This window comes from Alligator sinensis, unplaced genomic scaffold (assembly GCF_000455745.1).
Source record: "Alligator sinensis unplaced genomic scaffold, ASM45574v1 scaffold1170_1, whole genome shotgun sequence".
In the NCBI taxonomy this organism is placed as follows: domain Eukaryota; kingdom Metazoa; phylum Chordata; order Crocodylia; family Alligatoridae; genus Alligator; species Alligator sinensis.
Window position 1 is genome coordinate 256,647 of NW_005842859.1, and position 12,420 is coordinate 269,066.

Sequence of the window (12,420 nt, forward strand, 5' to 3'; positions counted from 1 at the left end):
CGAGCGCTGCGGCGGCCGAAAACCCGGGGGCGGCGCTTCGGGATACAAGCTCAGCAGCAGAAATAAAAAATAACGCGCCGAACGTCCCAGACACGGGTCCGTCTCGTCCGGGGGCGAGGAGGAGGAGGAACCTGGCGGAGCCCGCGGAGAGCAGAAAGAAAAGCCCGCGGCCGAGTAGGAGCGGCAGAGACACTCCCGGCCCTTTAACACAACCACGAAAGCCATACGCCGCGGTCAGGACAGCAGGCTTTACCGCGGGACTCAACCGACTCGTTACCTGATCAAACAGCAAAGTTGAGGCAACCGGCTCCGGCGCGTGAGGATGCCCACGGGGAGAGACGCCGATCGCTACCGGGCGTGTCGCCTCGGTGGCAGCCGCGTAGCTGCATCCCGTGCTTGAAAAGCGAAGCCAGAAGAATTCAGACCCGATGTCAGCGTTGCTTCGCCTGCTCCAGCCTCACACGCAGACACGACGGCTCCAAGCAGCAGGATCCGATTGCACGGCCCTTGTGGGCGGCGAGCGGCCTCTTGCCAAACGAAGAGCGGCACGCCACGCGCACCCGAGCCCCCCGGCCACGGTGGCTACGGCCTCTAGAAGACTGGGTAGGAGCGCCCGCCTGCCCGGGAGTCAGGCTCTGCGCAATCACGTTCGACTCAACTTAGAATTGGTGAAGGAGACAAACCGCGATCGTTCACTTCTGTCAGGCAGCTGGCTCATCTAGGTGAGCATCTCTGGACAGCGGCCAACACGGGATGTTTCAGGGGTGCAGGACACCCTAGACTGGATTATGGTTTGATCTGCCACAGGTCAAAGGGCCTCTCTCACTTCCCATAGCGGTTGATTTATGCTCCGAATCCCAAAAACTTGCTGATCATATAAAAGACTAAAATAACCATGTGTTCTCTTAGCCACCTAAGAACCTCACCCCTTCCTGAATTCTTCTAGGGGTGTAGGCTGTAGCCGTGTTGGTCTAAGGACACAGGCAGACACGGTTCCTTGGGTGAATTTGATCTTTGGTTGGTTTAATAAAAGATATCAAATTCACCCAAGGAACCTTGACTGCCTGAATTCTTCTGCGCTCATTTCAACGGTATGTTAGGGCCGTGAGCTCTACGGACAGGTTTTGCCTTGTAGAAGCAAGCGTTTACTTCCAGCAGGTCTTCCTGTGTTACAAGAAAGGGTGAACGCGACCCACTTTCTGTGGTCCGTGTTCAACCGCTCTCCACAGTTAACAGGTTCTGTCCCCCAGAGCAACATCTTCCAAGTCCCTCCTCCGAATCACTAATTACAAGTCTAGTACTGACACCAGACCACACCTGACTTTCCCACAGCAAAGCCCATGACCAGGCCACTCTCATAACATAAAGTGGCTAAAGTAGGACACGGCGTCATTTGGAAGCTTTTCTTCTGAAGCTTGGTTTTTCGAAGGGGATGGATACAACCACGGATTGTTGTTGTTTCTCCCACCTCCCACAGCATGCACTACGTGGGGCCACCCCTACCACCAAACCGCAGCCATATTTGTTCCAGAACTTTATTAAAATATATCCAAGAAATAGCCAAACAGGTTTTCTAACAAGAGCCAGGAAAGAACTGAAGTGAGAAGGACTTCTGCACAGGGAACATTGCTGTAAAATTTTGTTTACATGCTTTATTTTTAAATGCTTCACAGTTTAATTGTTGTCTACAAAAATATATTTCTGAAACTCTGAGTCCTCTATAAAAAAGCTGGTCAGCAACAGTGACCCTAACAAAACAGGATGTACCTTCGGACAGAGCGTGCATCTCCTGTGAGCAGTTCAGCGTGGCCAGGGCACGTCTGCCTCACCCTGGGATAGGAGGTTTCTGTTCTTTGGGATTAAGCTCCACACTGGTTTTGAAGGAAGTGATTTAAGACAAGAAAAACAATATTCTTTCTGTCTCTCCATGCTGCATTAAACCCAGAACATGGAGTGGCAAATGAGTACACTGCGCAGAAGAGAGTGCTGTTAAAGGAGAACTTGGCATCAGGGAAAAGGGGAAGACTTTGTGCTTCAGTACTGGTACATGTCACTTCCTCGAGCTGTCTGCCCTTCTCTTGATAACGGCCAGGCCCAGCCCAAAGCATACCAAGCAGAGGTGCCACAGGAATAGTTTTACCAGCACCTGAGAGCTGTTCATTGGGGTAGAGGGAAGCATTCAACTTGATTTTAGTCTTGCACCTGCCCAGATCTGCATCTTCTTTACTGCAACTCCAACCAAATTTCAAGTCATTTAGTTCCAAAAGCAGGTCTACATGGCACTGGCTGTAACAGAATCTGTTTTCTTAGGACTAAGGCTTAGGTCAAGTTCATCAGCAGACATAGATGGAGTTAGCAATCCTCACAGCTCTAGGCATGTATTCCTAGTATGCCAGTCACCATGGTATCTAGGCACCAACTAAAAAATTAAGAGTTTCAACATCATCCAGGTGAGATCTTCTTTTCCACTCCTTCTTTGAAGAAGTTTTTCTTGATAGTTCTTAATTTACCCATAGTTTAAAAAAAAAAAAAGATAAAAGGCTGGCCCTTGCACATTTTGCACTGTACTCTAAGAAAGGAGATAAATGGACCCTGATCTCCTGTGCTTGAAAACCCCACAACTGGGAACTCCCTACCCCAAAATTATCTGCTTCCTGTATCTTTGCAGGACAAGCAGCCGTTTTCAGCAGCAAGTCAAAAATAAAAAGGTGCTGACAGACTATCTCCCTAAAACAGTAACAGGCCAAAGTCAGCCCTTTGAATCGCTAGGGAAACCTTTCCTCCCACCAGGCCAGCCTGCCTACTGTGGGAGCAGCTTTCTGAGCTAGGAAACTGTTGGAAGAATATTCAGATATTGGTGTCTTCCATTCCAATCAGTGATCTCCAAACTTTCCTCAGAAATGCTTCTCCTCCCTATAATGTGTCTACCACCAGCCCCAGCTGCTGTCACTCTAGTTTGACTAGCTAGTTCCTGAGCCGCAAAGGAGGTAAATGAATATTAAAACTGAATAAGTATTACCCAGGAGAACAGAGAGCTGAAGTGCCTACAGCTACCTGAACACCTTAATAAACACACCCAGCTCACAGCACTGAGAAACTGCACCATGTCCCATCATGGTAAATCTCCACTCGGCTAAGGTGACAGTCCAAAGGAAATAGGGCCAGCTAAAGACTTCCACTCACCATACATTCTCCTCCCCTATGGCACCTCTTCCCACAGGAAAATAAATCATTTCACAAGGTCAGCACTAGACTAGGTCATAAGCCAGTATGTGAAGGAAAAAAAATGGAAAACAATTTACAAGTTAGAAGAGAACTTGAGAACCAACTTGAGCTTCGCCACTTCATTCCATTACCCAAACTAAAGAGTAACCTACTTGGATCATGTCCTCTGTGCCCTCTGCAAGTTCTAGGCTCCTTTCACTGGGAAACAAGGAACAGCCTTCTCCTCAAACTGAAGAACAAAGATCTGTGCCCCCCACTGCCATCCCCCACAGCAAGTTGCATTCCAACATATGCAAGCAACAGGAATGCATACTGTTGCAGCCCAAGAGATGTCAAGTTTTAGACGATTTTGAAATAGTGCAGGCATGCAGACCCTCAGTTTGTCGGGGGAGGGCACAACTGGGAGAGATGGGATGCAGTGAAGAAAAGGAAACTTAGAGGAATATTAATAGAAGTCTGACACTGAATCAAGCTGAAGAATCACCTTGCCCCAGGAAAGTGACAAATGCCTCACTCTTCTTTTCAAGGTTTTGTCTATTCTTAAATGTCCCGAACAATCCTGCCCTTGGCCAGACAGGTAAGCTACTTAGGTTTTTTTCTTTTCTAATTTCTAGGGAGTTGTCAGTCTCTGCTGGTACAGATACACTAGAAGTGTTCCATGCCATGCTGGCAGGACATTTCTGCCAGTGTGGTTACATCACCTTTCCAAACATTAGCTATAGCAAGAAAAGCACTCTTCTGTCCGCAAAGATGCATCTACACAAACTTGCCACCTTACCTACATCTGCTTGGGGGGGATGTTTTTCACATTCCAAGCCAACACAGCTATGCTAACAAAACTCTTTAGCACAGACCATACCAAGTATTCTAGCAGAACATTTTTCTTGATGAAGAGCATTAGTTTGCAAGGTATATGCACAAAAAACCAGCAAGAACAGCTGCAAATAGCTACAACTTGCTGCGCTCTCCCTATTTCTGCCAGTTCTGACCCTCCCTGAGCAGTGTACAGATTGCAGGGCAATCTCTCCTGACGCCTCATGAACACCTGGGCTGCCAGCATGCACATGACTGCTGTCAATCCTTTGTATCTTTTAGTCTCATATTCCCTTGTGCTCATGCCCAGCACTGCAGGAGCTAAACTTCATGTGGCCAAGCACCAGTCCTCGTGATGGCTACACCTGTGCTCACAGACAGCAGGGTCAGGCTACGCAGGGCAGTGCACAGCACTGGGCACAGGGTCACTTCTCCCTGCCCTGCGGTGTATCAGGACACAATCTGCTTGGCCTCTCCAGGTTTTCTAGTCTTGCTTCAAAGCGCTCCCCCACCTCTTCACCTTCACTGTCCAAAAACCATCAAATCTGCAGTCTGTGCAAGTCACTGCTGAAAACCTACACTGAGTCTGTTGGAAGCACTGGGAGCCTTTTGTGTTCAGTCAGCTCCAGTGCTCCTGGACTTGAGCATGCCCAGGTGCCTTCCTGTGAAACAACAGGAGACAGGGACATGGAAACCTACAGGTCAAACTAAGAATTTCAAAATGGGAAGCAAGGTCACTGCTGTTCTATCCCAGACAAAAAGACAGATTCACCAAGAAATTAAAACTAAAACAGGTTATAAAATATCTGTTGAAAGGCAAGAGCTAAAAGTTTGCCAGTAATGAAATGCATTCTCCTGTCCCATGTGAACAGGAAACAGTCTCAGAGGGAGTTAGGGAAGGTCCTAGCAGGGAGATCTCCCCCTGCTTTTTCTGCTGCCAGAGGAGAAATGAGAGGGAAGATGCTACTGGTCGGCAGGAATCTCTCTGTCTGGGTCCAGTTTGCTCGTCTCTCCTGGGGAAGGGGTACGTGGTGTGGAATGAGAGACAGAGGGTATCCCGTGAGTCACCATCCCCTCCAACACCGTTGGCTCTGGCAAGCCAGGAGCAGCTACTCCCACTACTCCTGGAGGAAACCTGAAACCAACAGAAAACACGAGGAGATTACACGCCTGTCTTCAGAGATCTCAACCAAGGGAAAGGACAGACTTGTGCCATCAGCCTGCCTATTGCAGCTCAGAGGAGATGCAAGGTGGAGTGCTACACTGCACAAAGGTCTACAGCACGGGCACCCATCCTGGCCAGATTGTCTGAGGGCATTTACCAGAGGCCCAGTAACACACGGCTACCACAGCACCCCTTCCCAGAGCACCACTCACTCAGCAACTGACTTCAGTAATGGTTTCAGTCATGCCCTAGACATTTCCAATACAGATCTTGCCACTGCTAGAAAGTGGATTTCAGACATCCCAAACGAGTGCCTGACACTATGTGCAAGAAGCACAAACTGCTGGATACCTCCTCACTGGACTGTAAAAAGAAAAATTAACAGCTTCTGGACAAAGCTTTTACTTTGCTCCCATTATCCACAACTCTTTTTTTTTCTGGGAGAAAAGAGTATTCCTTTGGCAGAAGGAAGTAAGTGTGCAACAAACATTAACAGTCCCTAGTGTTTCCAGAAGGGAGAGAAGAATTAAACCCCTATGTTAGAGATGCAGAAACAGAAGGGAAGCAACCTGTCCCAGCACCACACAGAAAGCCTGCAGCAGACAAACAGAACCCTAGGATCTGCCTAGTCTTTTGCCCAGTCCACTAGACCATGTTGGCTCTCACGTTTACAGTCCTGTCTTGGGGTGAAGAGAAGGAAGTTCTGCGCATAGACTGTAATTCTTTGTATGCTTCATTCCTAGGGTTCACCCTAGATCCTTCTTTTGAGTCCAGCCAGTTTCACATATTGAAGAGCCTCTATAACACACAACCTTTCAAAAAACTGTTGCAAGATAACTTGGTGCAGCGGATACATCTACATGGCCCTGGGTTCCCACAGCTGGCACAGACTGTCAGAAGAAGCAGCTATGTGCTTCTGAGCCAGCTAAAGAAGCGATGCTGACAACATTTCTTGTGGGAGCTTATGCCACACAGCTTGCAGGATGTGATCTGTTGCCAGGCAAAATGCAATTCTCAGATTCCCAGAGAAAGTACACACCCCAGACACTGGACTCTGCATGCGTAAGACAGCACAAGCACCTGCATGATGTGCACTAGCCCGTATCTCACCTGTAAGCTGCAGCTCCATTAAGTTCTGGGTGGACAGTTGCAGGATCGATATTGGACCACTGAGCAGCTAACAACAAATACTCCTTGTTAACACAGTTTTTCAAGGCATCGGGTATGTGACCTGTGGCAACAAGAAGGTAAAAGAACAAGGAGCAAATGTACCGATGCCCAACGTACTTGCAGCTGAAAGCAGCAAAAAAGGACCCTCCATCCTTTCCTGTGTGAGTTCCACTGGACAGAGAAGGGGAGATCTAAATGAAGATCTGTTCCATACCCACATCTTATCCAGGCGATTCTCAGGGACTCAAACACACTCCACCCAACCCCTAGGATCTTAGGAAAGGGACAGTTTCCTTGATTTGCCACTGCCAGGCCTTACCTTCCCCAGCACATACTGGGCACTTATGGGTATGCCATACAGCCTGCAAAGTGACAGGCCAGGCGTCCAGAGGGAAGGGAAAGACATTGGTCTTGCCCATAACACAAGCTAAAAAACAAAGACTCCTCTTGGCAACAGCTATAAAACCCTTAAAAGCCAAACAGCCCATCAGCAACATGCATTCCCTTTGCAGGAAATAATGAATCGGGCAGTGAAGCACAAGCCCGACAACCCTGGCCTTCAGTAAAAAGCCTGCATTAATATTCCACAGTCCTAACAGGGAACCAAGGAATGGTGCCTGTCCCAGCAGCCCCATCACATCCCAGGCCTCCCCAGGAACCTACCTGTGATAGCTCGGCGGATCTCCCTAGCTGCATCTTCTCTGGATTCAATGGAAGCCTGCTCACTGTACCATGCAGCATGAGGAGTGCAGATCACGTTGGGAGCATCCTTTAGGGGCCCCTGGGCAAAGCTGGGGAAGGGAGTGGGGGGGGGGACGGACAAAAGACCAAACACGTTGTTTCTCCCCCAGATGGAATCCCAATCTGTCTTCCCAGCATAACCATAACATGACCAAGATCAGAGAATCACCCAGTACAGAAGAGCGACAGGACAGGAGCAGACATTACCTGAAGGGCTCAGATTCATGCACATCCAGTGCTGTCCCTCTGATTCTCCCTTCCTTCAAGGCTTGTGCCAAGGCCTTTTCATCTACAAGGCCCCCACGTGCTGTATTCACCAGGAAGCAGCCCTGGCGCATCTGGGGAGGGGAAAATAAAAAGAGGGGTGGGGGGTGGGGAGTGAAAATGTCCTTTTCCTCAGTCAGCATTAATTTGGGGGAGATGGCTGGAAACAAGCAGGATCCTGCAGAGACTGGGAAGGACCAGGGCACACAAAGCGGGCCTGGAGAACTCAGTGCAAACGCTGAAGGCACAGAAAGGCAGAAGAGCTCACAGGTTTCCTGCCCTAGAGTGCCCCACTATTTTTGTTTTAGCAGACCACTCTAATCAGTTACTCGAGGAAACAAGCGAAGAGGCCAGCTGCGCAAACCAGACAGCTGTAAGAAAGCATGGAAAAGCATTAGCAGCGGGGCGGGGGGAGCCAGAGACTGCTATAGCAGAGAGTACTCAGCCCCGAGAGCAAGGCACACTCACAGAACTGTACTACTGGCCTGCACTACTCCTGCCTCTAATCAGCATCCCTTACACATCTGAAACGTAACTACAAACTTCTCATTCATCTTGAACGGTAGCCACCTAAAACAGTTGTTTCATATGTGAAATTACAAAGCAAAGAGTCCGTGCCAAGTTCTCTCCTGAAACAAGCACAGATCCATCCACCTGCTCCCAGCCACCGCAGGCAACAGGAGCCATACAGCAGAGCCAGCAAGATTCACAAGCTCCCAGCCTCTGTGAAAGCAGCAGTCTATGTTCTTATTCATTTCCAGGGTGTTTGGAGCAGGGGTTAGGGAGGCAAAAGGAGGAAGACCAAGTTTCTGCTGCACCTGTTTAATAGTGAAGTCGTTGATGAGGTGATGGTTATGTTCATTCAGGCTGCAGTGCAATGAAATGCAATCGCTGTGCATTAGGAGATCCTGCAGAGTCCCTACTCGCTGCAGCCCGAGGGACCGTTCCACTCCATCCGGCAGGTACGGGTCGTAGAAAATCACATTGAAACCAAAGGTTTTAGCTCGCAGGGCCACAGCCTGTCCAACACGGCCTTCACAGGAGAAAACACTCATGTCAAATGAATGCAACAACCCACAGCACAGCCAGGGGTCTAGGCGGGGACTGCTCCTGGATACTCTTGGAACCCCATCCCTTCTCCCCACTCCTCCCCACAGAAGCCCATGAAGGAGCAGATGATCATACTGGAGTTCTGTGCTGTTCCCTTGATGTGAACTAACCCTTCCATGCACTGTAGCCAACAGTGCTCAACCCCAAGGGGAGCTCTCTATGCTTAGCCCACACTCAGTCTGCACTCTAAACATATGCACTTCAGGCTAATTAGAAAAGAGATGGCCTGGAAGCAAGGTCTTCTAGCAAGACCTGGTATCGCAGCAACATGAAGTTCTCCCAACAAGGCCAGCACATGCAGAGGCTGCCAAAGAGGGCTGTTTGAAAATGTCAGCTTTTCCAATAATTTGTATAAGAAAGGCAGAGACTCACAGGCTGCACTACACGTTTGGCTTCTGAGAGTAGCAAGATTACATATTAAATCACCAGAATTACAAACTTAGAAATCCAGCATGTCCAGAAGCTACCAGCAGTGTCCCCAGGGACACTCAGTTTCCTTCTCGGTCCAAGTTACCATTTCTTACCCAGGCCAATGATGCCTAGTGTCTCCCCACGGATACGCACGGCACCTCCAGCCACCTCTCGGATCTGCTCAATGCTTGAAGCCCGATTTCCTTCCCGCATAGCCTGATGGAGCCAAGTCACCCGGCGATACAAGTTCAAGATATGACAGAGGGTAGAGTCTGCGGTCTCCTCTACAGAGGAGGAAGGGACGTTGCAAACTGCGATGCCTGCAATAAGAAGGAACTCACATGAGATCCCTAGTACCCCATACAGCATTATGGCAGCAAACTCCCCTTCTAGAGCATGATGGCTGGAAGGCAAGTCCACGCTCCACAGCCACAGTCACTAAGGTGCCAGCCTCGTTACCCAAGTTTCAGGATCCTCCAGGAAAAGTTCCTAAGCTTCTTTGCTTCTCAAACCATTAGGCTGGCGCCCCCACCACAGAAAAATGACAAAACCAGAGAAGTTTGCTTGTTATACCATTTGTGCAGCCAAAGTATGCAGAGGGCAGCACCTGGCCAAGAGAGACTCCAGGGCATTCCTAAGGGGCTGCCCAGCAAATCATGGGAGCAGAATTACAAATGTGGCTGTCTCCATGCTTTCTGTACCAGATGCTCAAAGCCAGATTGCAAGCACGGGTTTCCCAGTCACACTGCTGCTGCTGCTGAGCCACAACACGTACAAACTAGAAACCACAGGATTCCCTCTCAAAGTCCATTTGCTGTTTAAAAAACCCAGTCATTACAATTACCACTATGGAGGCACTGTGCAGCCACATGGACTCTCTCAGATACCCTGGGCAAGAATGACAAGGCAAACCATAATGCTAACGAAGGCAAGCACTGAAAGATACCTTGCCAGCAGGAAGCAATCAGTGTCAGAGCCCTGTATGAGCCACGTCATGGAAGGAAGGAAAGAAAACACCTTAGAATGACCTCGAGTTCTCTCTAATTTCCCCCTGCATTGAGAAGAGTCTCTGGACCGCATAGAGGGCCAGGATATCCAGAGAAATGTTTCAGCATATACAATCTTAGATAGCCAAAAATCAGGTTCAAATAGGGCAAAGCAGATCTTCTGCCTAAACCTTAGCCCTAGAATCACAAAACGTCTTTGGGAAAAGAGGTTTTACTGGAGCCTGAGGCCCCAGTGCATCTTGTCAAGCCGAGAGAGACTTAACAAGGTACATCTATCCTATTCAAGCAGCGCCATTCTGAGATAGGCTGCACCTGCTCGTGCCAGGACAAAAGCAGGGTACCTGTGGTAGTGCAGTAAGCACAGGGCTGCACTACCACACCCACACCACAGCTGGCTTAGGAGGCAACAGGCATAGAGCAGCAAGGCAAGTGTCCATATAACACTGCCTGGCACTCAATGGAGCAGTTCAAACGTGTCAGCACAAAAACAGCCAAGCCTCAACACTCACATCAGAACCATGATATAAATCCAGGTGGAAATTGAAAGCACAGATGATTCAGCATTGCAAACACCTCTTGGCAAAGCATACAGATAGATTTCCCCTTCCCCAAATCTTTGGCAGCTAAGAAAGAATAAAGACATCAAGGACTACATACAGCCGCTGCCATCAAGACCCTGAAAATGTTCATCCGCAATTTAGTTGAATGCAAAACCCCCCTGGAAGTTACATAATGATTCCTAAGCAACCGAAATCGATTTGCAAGGCAACATCAGGCTATTTGCTTCCAGCACAGTAAATATCTAACTGGACCTTAAACAGGTTCAGGACCTCCTCGTCAAGAAGACAGGGAAGCAGTTTATGGAAAGGTAAGTTAGCAGCTGCATCCAGGATTTGGGAACCTTTGTGACCAAGAACCTAGCCTTCTTCTTAGGCCAGCTGCCATAAAATCTTTGCGCTCGAACTTTCTGTCTCCTTCCAAATGAGGCCTGACCTTATTTGGGTATGTCCAATGAGTCTGGTCATTCCAAAGCACAAAGGGAAAGTGAATGTGAATGTCCCTTCATAGTCACTTATGTTCCCAGAAGAGACGCACAGAGCTCATCGTACCTAATTCTGCAGCTGACTTAATGTCCACATTGTCATAGCCACTGCCAATGCGCACAATGACACGGAGAGCTTTGAACTTCTCCAGGTCCTGGCGGGATAGGGTGATGGTGTGATACATGAGAGCCCCCACAGCCTCATTCAGCACCTGCAGACAGAAAACACCACCCTCAGAGTCATTCCATGTTTCAGCTGCTCATGGAGGCAGCCTGTTCCATCCCCACGTGGACTCACTTGGTCTTCCTACCTTTTCATGGATTTCCTGAGTTGACTGAGCATCACAGAAGGCCACTGTAGCAACATCCTTTAGGATGGGCATCTCAACAGTACAATCTCTCCCATCCAAGAGCGCAACCAGTGGTCGGGCTGGCATCGGTCCATTCACAATGGGAGGCCGTATGCCTACGGAAAAAGGAAGTTAGGACCGACTGTGCACAGGAAGGAACAAAATGAACTCCAGAGCCCAGGGCTAACATGAGAAGCAGGCAGCACCCTCGTTAGCACTGACTGAACGGGACATGAGAGGAACTCTCTCCTGTAGCAGGGGACGGCAGCCTGCAGCCCAGAGATTAGATCCAACCTGCAGCAGTCACCTGCAGCCACTGGGGCCTCCGGAGGCTTGTGAGGGTCACGCCCCTGTGGCCCCAGTTCCCTCCTGGGCCTCATAGCTTGCTCCCTGTGCCTCGCCCACTGGAGAGCTGCTGTGGGGGAAGGGGAAAAATCATCCCGCGACAGGAAACGGGCAGCCTGCCATTGTTGGAAGGTTGTTGGTCCCAGTCCTATAGTAAGCAACCTAGTCAAAGGCACGAAAGCATCGATGAGCACAAAAAGAATTTGGAAAACGGAAGTGACGGCAGATCTGTCCAAGCCTCTTCAGGGAGCAGGGCTCAGAGCAGTGCGTGAACACGGCTGAGGAGAGCAGCACCGCGCACACGCAAGAATCAGAAGAGCCAAACGCTGCTGCAAACTCCCTTTCCAGAAAACTTCCCTCCGTGACACGGGTGGAGGCACTGAGAGAGTAGACAGTTACGCAGCGAAGAAAGATGTACGTCAGACTCGGCTACAACACGGGAACCGTTTCATCCACCTGCTGCCAACTTGTTGCATGCAAACCAAAGCCGCGATAACCTACTTTCTGGTTCATTCAAATGTAAAACTAACGATTTTTAGTTCCACTTATTTGGAAACCAGAGCAGACAAGTGGAGCTGCTGCACGGGACCAGGTGGCGTGCGCCCGTGCCCTGCCCGGCCTGGCCCACCCTTCTCAAACGCCGCCGCGCTGCCGGCACCTCGCGGGGGCTCCTGCGGGTCCGGCGCTGGAGAAGCGAGGGAGGCCAAACACCGCGCTGGTGTCGGGACCTGCCCCGCGCTCTCCCCTCCGAGAAGACTCCCGCCTCGGGCCTGCCCC

General features: G+C 49.7%; 2 protein-coding genes across 3 annotated transcripts in view; both read right to left on the reverse strand.

Annotated features, from left to right (window-relative positions):
- Positions 1-1,521: 1,521 nt before the first annotated feature.
- On the reverse strand, positions 1,522-12,410 carry LOC102386129 (C-terminal-binding protein 2-like). 2 transcript variants are annotated; one of them, XM_025191767.1, is made up of 9 exons: positions 11,606-12,410; positions 11,260-11,414; positions 11,016-11,160; positions 9,013-9,219; positions 8,197-8,411; positions 7,322-7,452; positions 7,037-7,164; positions 6,314-6,434; positions 1,522-2,419 (listed from the first exon to the last, which is right to left on the reverse strand). In XM_025191767.1, the coding sequence occupies exons 1-9, from the start codon at positions 11,676-11,678 to the stop codon at positions 2,371-2,373; spliced, it is 1,224 nt and encodes a 407-aa protein (XP_025047552.1). In that variant the 5' UTR covers positions 11,679-12,410; the 3' UTR covers positions 1,522-2,370. The 2 variants fall into 2 exon arrangements, with proteins under 2 accessions (XP_025047552.1, XP_006035667.1); XM_006035605.3 differs by having other exon boundaries at positions 1,522-5,173; positions 11,606-12,409.
- Positions 11,900-12,420, reverse strand: part of LOC102384143 (histone RNA hairpin-binding protein-like) — a gene marked incomplete at its 5' end in the record, with an annotated part of 11,476 nt that continues 10,955 nt past the window's right edge. Inside the window, one exon of the mRNA XM_025191785.1 lies at positions 11,900-11,921. Coding sequence (XP_025047570.1) covers positions 11,900-11,921 — 22 coding nt within the window. The remainder of the gene's footprint in view (positions 11,922-12,420) is intronic.

Excerpts from the sequence above, each read along its gene's own strand:
- LOC102386129 (XM_006035605.3), bottom strand. The coding sequence starts at position 11,678 with ATGAGGCCCAGGAGGGAACTGGGGCCACAGGGGCGTGACCCTCACAAG. Across the intron at positions 11,161-11,259 it reads CTCAGGAAATCCATGAAAAG|GTGCTGAATGAGGCTGTGGG; the intron begins GTAGGAAGACCA and ends TTCTGTCTGCAG. Across the intron at positions 7,453-8,196 it reads ACGACTTCACTATTAAACAG|ATGCGCCAGGGCTGCTTCCT; the intron begins GTGCAGCAGAAA and ends TCCCCTCCCCAG.